Source organism: Octodon degus, unplaced genomic scaffold, assembly GCF_000260255.1.
Source record: "Octodon degus isolate 3935 unplaced genomic scaffold, OctDeg1.0 scaffold00010, whole genome shotgun sequence".
In the NCBI taxonomy this organism is placed as follows: Eukaryota; Metazoa; Chordata; class Mammalia; order Rodentia; family Octodontidae; genus Octodon; species Octodon degus.
This window is the reverse complement of record NW_004524586.1, coordinates 958,274-967,722: the sequence shown is the minus strand read 5'-3', so window position 1 is coordinate 967,722 and position 9,449 is coordinate 958,274. Positions and strand designations below refer to the sequence as shown.

Sequence of the window (9,449 nt, the reverse complement as noted above, 5' to 3'; positions counted from 1 at the left end):
TTTTTTTTTTTTTTTCTTTCTTTCTTTTTTTGGTATGAATGAGTGTTGAACTTTGTCAAACAGTTTTTCTTCATCTGTCCACATGGTCATATGGTTCTTGTCCTTGGCATTGTGGTTGTGGTATGTTACGTTTATTGATTCACACATGTTGAATCATCCCTGCATCCAAACCAGGTATGTTTTTAAAGAAGATCACTCTGTCTTTTTTTCTTTTGTAATCCTAATCTTTTATTTTAGCCAAATAATGAATTCCCAAAAGAATTATTGGAGAAAAGATTATTTCAAAGGCTGATGCTTTAATTAAAATATTGTTGTCCGATTCAAAGTAGTCACTTACTGAGCACTTTCCCTTGAAAGAACTGATTGAAAATGACAGAGGAGGTCTTAGACTTACCTTTTTAGACAATCAAAATACAGGAGTAAATCTGATGAAAGAAGATTTTCATAGTACAAAACTCTCTATGTTTAACTTTTTCATAATGATTAAGTACTATCTAAGTCTATAGATATTCTACCAATTTCACATAGTATGTTCTTGCTACTGTTTTTTAAATCCTAGTGCATTTTATAGTCATGCTAGTGAAAAAATAGTGTATAGATAATACCAAGTGATAGATTGTTCTTTTGTCATATATTTGATTTTGTAGTTGTTCTTTTCTTTAAAGTTGAACATGATGACATTGTGTTCTTAGTTATTTAAGATGAACAGTGAAGTAAGGAATTTGGTAGGCTGTCTAATTTTATTATCCATCTTGATTCTATATTCCCAGAAGAAGAACAGTTCTGTCCTCATTTAGTCTCACAACAGTTCTGTGGGGGAATAAAACTTGTCTTCCTTTGACAGACAAGGAGCCCAAGTGTAGAGAGGTCGGTGGCGTGCACCGGTGACGTGCGCACACGCCATCAGCGGCAGGGCTGGCTTCGCACCGTCTCACTCAGAGTCCTGTGCTACTCCCAGTCTCGCGCTGGTTGCCCGCTCTGACACTGATGTACTAGTTTATCCTTTTCACACGTGTTTTTGTGTATTATAATTTAACATTTCCTTTTAGAGTTCTAGTCTTTATTTTAGATAAAATGTTTTTTGCTAACATGTGCACTGAATTTACTGTCCTTGGAATAATGAAATACTGAAGTCTAAGCAGATTTTTTCTATTCCTAGAAGTAAAACTATTTTTATTGTTTTTTTTTTGCTTAAAGATAATTTTTTTTATTCATTTCTTGAGTGGACTGTAGTTTGAAATGAGATTGAACAGAGAAGGTATAATGTAAGCCCCCAAATAAAAGAAAAATAATGATGTTTCTCAGAGTACTTCAGAGCAAATAGGGAGTATATTTTGGGACAGGTACCACCATGTAAAGTATTTTAATTTTAATCATCTGCGTATAGTTATGATTATTCTAGAAACTAATAATTACTTAATGGCAAAATCATAGAAATATGTATTATAGGATAATCAGTCAGTATATTGATGAGATCAGGTGTGTTCAAGGCAGTATGGCCGTAGACTCGACCAGTATATTGAATTAAAATATTTTATTAATTTCATAATGTCATTTAATAATTTTTTACTTAACTGATTTTAATTTATATATGTTTTTTCTTTTAAATAGGGAGGAAGAATTTGATGAATATTTTCAGGATTTGTTTCTATGAGACAGGAGGGAAAAACCTGCATTCCTTAAGGTGAAAGCTCACTGTTAAAGTTTTATCTACAAGTTGCAGTTTGAGTGCTTGGTCTTTGGAAATGAAAATACGGCCATTGTCAGGACGTCACATGCTCCAGAAGTTTACTGGTTATGCAGACACTTTTGTGGTTGTTGTTCCTTGTGTATCTTTGGAATTATCTTCAATGTGTTTCGTTTCTAGCCTTCAATGTATAGTATAACATTTTAAATGACGTTTAAATATGGGCTGATTGGCATAATAAACTGCAGAAGAAGTAACTGAGTTTCTTATTTTAAAATACAGCAACACCTCATTTCATAAATGCTTCTGTTCACAAACAAATCACGTTATGAACAGAAGCCTTTGACAGCACGTGGCTTCTGTTTGTGAGCTCTGCGTTGGGTGATGAGCACACGCCAGCCATCTTCACTGTGGGCATGAATGTGGCCCTTGTCTCCAGAGTTGTGGCATGAATGAAGTTCATGAGCCGAGACGATCGCTGTAGTTATTATCAAAGAATTTCCCTCCATTAAGTAGTTGTTAATTAGTTCTACATATATTTATCAGGCTTCTGTTATGTATGAAGCACTGTTCTGGGCATTGATATAAAGGAACTGTCTAGGAAATAATTGTGCAGTAATGTCCAAGCTTCTATTAAAAATGTGTTTATAAATGTTAAACATCATGTGGAAATCCCCTCATGTCTTGAAGGTGTTTTTTTAAAATTATCTTTACTACCTACAGTGAATAAAAAGAATCTTGCATTTCTGAGGAAAAGTGAAGCGTCCAGAGCAAAACTGATGAGTCATGGAACATATGTAAACAATCCTCTCTACGCATTTCTCACACTGTTTGTTGGCATAGTCAGTGGTGGTCAGGGGACCCTTGGGACAGAGGCTTTAGGCGTTCTTACACCTGCTCTGAAGCAGAGTTCCTGTATTTGGCTCATTCGCACTGGTGACACGTTGCTACCCTCAGTTCAGTTTTGGATGACTGAGGAGGAGAGGTTTTTTGAGCTGATCTTGGGATCAGAAACTATATAAAGCTAATAGAATAATCTCTCGTGTAGTTCCTAAAGTAATAATGATGATCCTATACGTGAAGTCTCAGAGTTATTTGAAGTAACAAATGAAGTGCTTATATCACAAACTCAAGATGATGACTTAGTCATAATTTGTATTTGTTATAACATTTATTCACAGTATCATTCACTTGTATTTACTGAGTGGTAACCTTGTGCAGCCATTACTCTGGGTGCCAAAATGAAATTTTGAACAAGACAGATCAAAATATCCCTCCTCTTGAACTTTACATTCTTGTGTGAGAGGGAAAGGTAACTTGTAGAAGTATGAGCAGATGTGATTTATGTCTTGACTACTGAGAATTAATCATGTTGTTTATAACAAGAGGTTCATGATCTTACATTTATAATTTAGACATTTTTGACAAAACTAGCAAAATATGTGGTGTTAATGTTCTTCTGTGTTCTAATTTTGTCTGATTACAGGTAAGTAAAAGAAGAAAATATAAATTTCTCTGGTACTGAGACAGACACATACCATGTAATGGAAGCCATTGATTATTCCAACTCTCGCTCACTCTCTCCTGGGGGACAAACCGAGATGCAGCGGTAGGGAACCTTCTAGAGCTTTCGGTGATGACTAACAGCCTGCTTTGGCATGAGCGCCTGCGTCTGCCTCACAAACCTTAGAACCTCCTGAGTGCTCTGCTGCTAAGCTGTGTCCCTAGTCCGGTTTTGTTTTGAGACAGGATCTTACTAGGTTGCCTAGGCTGGCCTCAACTGCATGATCCTGCTTTCTAACCCTCTGGAGTAGTTGAGAGTATAAGGTGTGTGTCACCACACCCAGCTCACAGTTTCTCCTCATAGGTTAATATTTAGAATGTTTGCTGGATACTTCTGTTAGTAATTTTTAAAAGTAGTCTGGGCTGAAGTCTTTCCAGGCTGCTTTTGATAAATGAATTTTCTCCCTTGTCAAATCATACTTCTAATGATGCAGAATATGAACTGATTTGGCTCACATTGGGATTACCCACTAGTAATTTATGAACTGATACTTTCCATGAGAATAGTTCTTAGTGTTAAAAATTGTGTAACAAAATAATTGATTTTAGAGTGTAAAGGGGAAACGTAAGGCAGTGATACAGTTTTTAAGAATTACCAAAAGGGGCTTGCTCTCTATCATTGCATTATCTGGGCAAAAATGTAAAGAAATGGCATTGCAGAAGGAATAAGATTCGATATCCTTTTTTTTTTTTTTCTTTTGTGTTCTGTACTGTATTTATCTTAATACATTCTATAATGTATTTAACATTGACATGTGGATAAGAGATTCTTAGTTCAGGAAGTAGTTTGCAGTACGAGTCACAAAAGATAAATGTTGTTGGCTAAATACTTCCCTCACACCTTCCAATTTAAGATTAAAATGAGGTCATAGGAGGGGGCCTAATCCAATAGCTTGCCATAAGAAGGAAACTAATAAACAGACAGATGGACCACTATGTGAGGACAGAAGACAATGGCCGTGTATAAACCAATTGAGGTCTCAGAAAACCAGCCCTGCCAACACCTTTGATATTAAAATTCTGAGTGCTAGCCTCCACAGCGACGAGGAATAAGTATCTGTCGTTTTTAATCTACTCCGTCTGGGGTGCTTTTCTATAGCCTTAGCAAAGCAAATACAGATTATTAACTTTGAAAAATCTTTTGCACTTGTTTTGAACTTTATTTTACTTCAGGGTTTTCGGGCCAGCAGGATATACTCTGTGGTCATCGTGGTAATTTTTCTAAAGAGTTTTGTATTCTTTTACTTAATAGTTTGCTGAGTGAAATTTATTGTTCTTTTGAATGTTTTCTACTTCTCTTCAAAGCTAAGATGATATTTAAAATTTAGCCCAGTTGGATTGTATTACAACATTAAGCATGTTTTAGATTTTCTGTCCTCATCAGCACCACCTCCTGAATCTTGGGCAGCTAGAGAAGAAAGGAAAAAGAAAAGAAAAAAAGGAGAAAGCAGTATTATTAGGAGTCAGTGTAAAGACAGTATTTTTATTCTGATACTCTAAGTATCTCCTTTTAGCCTAATTAGTAAATGAACCTACTGGAAATACTAAGGGTTTCACCACCGATACATTTTTATTCACAATTCCTTTTTTTCATTTTTGTATTTAGGACAGGGTGTACAAGGTGTACAGGGCCTCGCTGCGTAGACTGGACTCGTAGTGATCCTGTTTACAGCCTCCCCAGTGCTGGGATTACAGGCGTGCGCTGTCACGCCCAGTCTCAGTCACTGTCTCAGTGCGCTCCGGGGGTGGGGCTGGCGTGGCAAGCCCGGGGATGGAGCTTCTGCCCTGCGTATGCCTAAGCAGGCGCTCTAATCCGCTAAGCTATATGGCCAGCCCCCACAATCCTTTTATGTTTAAAAATATCTGCTAAGTAGTTCAATCCCCGGTTCCACAAAAAAAAAAAAAAAAAAAAAAAAAATCTGCTAAGTGGTTAGAAAATGGAAAGCTCGCTATTTCACGGAAACCATGTAACCTGGGAATGTTAGCTAGATGCACAGAGCTTGATGCCTGGGAATATAGGATAATGTTCTTAGTTCACAGATTTCTCTGTGTCATAGGAAAAAATTAAGAAATACATTGTTGTGCACATAAAGGGCCAGTGATCTCTATTATACTGGAAAGTTAAAATGTCAGGAGCTACTTAACAGATTGTAGGTTGTAAATTGTCAGTTGAGGTAAAACTTGATAGCACTGTGTAGTACTGCCCTTGCTTTCCACGCGCATGTAGAAGTCACTTGCTGACATGCGTGTTAGATCTCACGGTTTCCTATTTGAAGCCCTGCACTAACTTGGGGAGCCTGAATGTTTAGGTTGGCCTCAGTGCGCGTGTGTGGCAGGTGCTTCCCACGCCAACTTCATCTGGTCTTCAGGCCTTATTGCTCCCTGGACTCCAGTTCTATCAGTTCTAAAATTCTTCGGTTCCCAACTTGTTCCCACTGCAGGGAGGCTAAGCATACTGTCCAGAGTCCTGCAGCTAATGCAGAATGTCAAGCTAAAGCTGTGTTCTTACCTATCCCTGCTCCTACAGATGGTGTGATTTCATATCCTGAAGCCACTAATAAGTTTTTATGATTAGCATTCTGCAGCAGGAAAGGAGGTGTCCTGTTTACATTTAATTTTGTATGCTTTTGTCATCTACTTTCAACCATGCCTACCTCTGGCTACTTTACACAGAGTGAAAGATTCCACCTGACCTTTTCCATGAATGTTTCCTTCTTCTGACTTTTTCACCTCTTCCATTGTCTTCACCTTTGCATCGTACTCATCAGCTAGGGATTTCCATTCCACTCGGTTGTTCTGAAGGCCATTCAGCATTGGTGTGATTTCTTTGTGAAACCGTGAGAACTCCTGTAGAGAATTTAGGTCAGAAACTGCTTAGATCATGTATTTGGTATTCAGTATTTTTCCTGTGCAGAAAAGGCACAGCAAGGTGTGGTGTAGTCTCAGTGCTGCTAGGATGAGCAGAACTCAGTCCCTCTGCAGCTTGGGCAGTCCGAGCACCACTGTCTCCTGTTTGATCCCTGGCTCTGTTTGAGTGGCTTCCCTCTGAGGGCTCACACCCTTCCTTCTTCTCGGGATGAGATTAGGTCAAGCCTCAGAGTGCTGTGGAAAAACAGTGACACCTCTAGAGGTTTTCTGGATGGTTAACACTCAGAGAGAAACAATATCCTGAAGAATCGTACAGTTCATGTGTTGAAGGATTTGTTCCTAATGCAGCACTGTTCAGAGGAGAGGAACCCTCTGGGCAAAGGGATTCAGTCATGAGAACTTCTGACCTCATGAATGCATTCCTCCATTTGTGGATTCATAACTATGGATTATTGGAAGGCACTCAGAAGTTGAGGATAAGGGGTCTAGTTGCAGGAAGTAGATCATTGGGAGTGCATCCTTTGAGGGTATATATTTTTTTTAAATAAAAATAGTAAAAACATTAGAAATAATACAGAATTTCACCAGTGCTATCCCCCTTCCCTCCTACTTTTTGGCCACCATGAAGTGGGAAGCTTCCTGCCATGAAGTTCTGATTGCTGCAGTGTGGATACAGTGGAGCCCAGGGAGCATGGACTGAAACCGTGAGCCAGTGTAGGCAATTCATCTCCTCAGGTGCTGTCTTAGCAGTGGACATCTTGCACGCTTACCTTGTATACAAATGTACAGACAAAATCAATGAATCCAACTTGAAGTTTAGGTAGTTCATCTTTTTTGTTTCTGTCCATCATAGGCTAGAAAGAGAAATAGTTTAAGAATGCTTTTCCAAAATTAAGTAAAAAAAGTAGGACAAGTTTTGATAAACAGTGCTTTGTGTGTTGAGGTCTTTACAATAGGTTGTTGCTGCAACACTGTTCTTTCCAGATCTCCTTGTTCCCAAAATTCATTGGCAACCAGCAGTGCTACCTGCAAAGAAGAAAGGTGTGGTTCACTAGAGATCTTGCATTTTCTTAGTGTGAGTGACAGTTACGGGTCAGTACCTAAGTGGCGGCACACTGCCGAGCTATATCCCTGGCCCACAGCATACCAGCATCAAGCTCAGGACCTTGCATTTGCCAGGCAGACACTTATGCTGCTGAGCTATATCCCCAGCCCATCAAATGCTCTTCAATTTTAAAAAGATTGAAATGGGAAGAAGGGACTATTTCTCTTTACTTCAGTGTTCTAGTTCTGGAATTTTGTATTGCTACCAATTCTCAGCCATAAAGGGGGAATGGAAGGGTGCCTAGTGTTTCATGTGCCAATCTTTCTGAAGTCCTCCTTTGTCCTATACATCTAACTTGTGAAGTATCCAATATGTATAAGGATTGGTGTGCATCTTTGCTTGATTGCAGAGTGGGGATATTCAAATTTAATTTCTGTCATTGAGCCCATCACAATTAGTGTCTTAGATTGACATGAACCAGACTTGGCAAGAAGGGTAAGAGTAACCTTTTCCTTTCAAATGCTCACAGGCTAGTAAACAGTCACGAGGACAACAGTCTGACAAAGGAAAAGTGAGTTTCATGAATAACAGAAGACACATTTATGCTGTATTATCAGGAGTGAGGAACAGTTTACCAGGTGGAGAGAGGCATGTGTAGGTGGAATGGCTACAGCTTGTGTGAACAGTGGTAGAGTGTGTGACATTGACATGGGGGTGGGGTTAATGGGAATGTCCCCAAAATGAAAAGGGCCTGTTAGTGATAGGCTCTGTGTAATGTGCTGGGAGGTTTGAACTTGATCATCCTGGCCAAAGGTTTTCATTCTTGGAATGCTAGGGTTCCTCTCAGGGAACCCAAGATGATGGAGGCCAAGAGAGATTAAATGTATTTTTTCTCTTTTATGAAGTTATTTTTGTACAACTTTTGTGGGGGGGGGGTGGGCTTTGTTTCTTTTGAAAGGTTGAGAATATCTGGCAGTGGGGGATTGGGAAGGCTTTTAAGTAGTACTGTGACAGAGCAGAGTTCTGCAAATAGCAGCAGCAGCAGCAGCAGCAATCAGCATGAAGAGGCTTAAGTCCGTGACGAGCATGGAGGTGAGAGTGATTTTGAAACTGAGATGAGCTCCAGTGAGGCCCCCAGTGTCCTGCCTAAATGATGGTAAAGATAAAGACTTAGGAGAAAAGCTAGCCTGTCAAGCTGAGTAAGCATTTGGTTTTGGACTTGATGGTATTCAATTTCAGGACATGCTACGTCCCAAATAGTTTATACTGAATGAATCTGAGGAACTGCAGAAGCAGGAAGGCGGCTGCCATCCCCTCACTGTTCCTCCATGAAGCTGGTCCTAGAACCTAGGAAGGATTGTTTGGCTTTTCCCAGAAGCCAATTAAAAGGTGTCCCCTCCACATCTGCAAGAAAAAAGCCAAATAAATGGCAAAATAATTTGAAAAGTAGGCTTCACTAAATTTCTCCAGCTTATTACTGTCAGTCTTAGCCCTTTGTCCATTTCTACTTCTCTATGACTGTCCATCATCAAGCCTAGCTTGTAGGAGATGACCGAGGGCCACGGGATCCTGAACAGACCCAGAATGCAGGCCCGGCCAGTGAGTGAGACTGCCCGGGGCCACGGGATCCTGAACAGACGAGAGCGCAGGCCTGGCGAGTGAGTGAGAGGACCCGGGGCCACAGGATCCTGAATAGACCCAGAGTGCAGGCCCTGCAAGTGAATGAGACCACCCAGGGCCCTCTGGATCCTGTATAGACCCAGAACCCTGGACCGGTGAGTGAGTGAGAACACCCAGGGCCCACGGATCTTCATTCGACCCAGAGTGCAGGCCCAGAGAGGAACCCTTCAGCAGAACTCCCTGCAAAGACGCTAGGGGCAAGACCCACCCAGCTGATGCAGGAGCAGAACATCTTGCCAGAGAGACACAAAGGGTTCAACTCTAATGCCTGCAGCAGAAAGAAGTGGAGCACACAGCCAGATCCAAACAACACCCACTTGGAGGAATCTGAACTTCATAGATCCGGACCTGGTGCTAAGGTAATAACTCTATCTCAGCTTTACACCAAAGGTCAGGAGACAGTGGTATACAAAATGACAAAGAGAAGGAACAAGATGCAGTTTCAGGCCCCGAGTCTACCCAGTACAACTGCAGAAGACACTAGCACTGAGGAGACTGGAAATCACACACCGAATATCTCTGAAATAATAGCGTTAACAGTAAAGAAACAACTGCAGAAAGGTATAGAAGAAATCAGATCAGAAATTCGGAACTAAAAATTTAGTG

General features: G+C 40.3%; 2 protein-coding genes across 2 annotated transcripts in view; one reads left to right on the top strand and one right to left on the bottom strand.

The window, feature by feature from the left end:
• Positions 1–4,390, top strand: part of LOC101562519 (protein FRA10AC1) — a 78,526-nt gene extending 74,136 nt beyond the window's left edge. The window contains exon 14 of the mRNA XM_004625487.2: positions 1,612–4,390. Within this exon, the coding sequence (XP_004625544.1) occupies positions 1,612–1,654 (43 nt within the window). The 3' untranslated portion in view covers positions 1,655–4,390. The remainder of the gene's footprint in view (positions 1–1,611) is intronic.
• A 6-nt stretch (positions 4,391–4,396) lies between these two features.
• The window catches only part of Pde6c (phosphodiesterase 6C), a 49,386-nt gene continuing 44,333 nt past the window's right edge, over positions 4,397–9,449 (bottom strand). The window contains 4 exon segments of the mRNA XM_004625486.2: positions 4,397–4,658; positions 5,944–6,097; positions 6,889–6,972; positions 7,070–7,169. Of these exon segments, the coding sequence (XP_004625543.1) occupies positions 4,594–4,658; positions 5,944–6,097; positions 6,889–6,972; positions 7,070–7,169 (403 nt within the window). The 3' untranslated portion in view covers positions 4,397–4,593.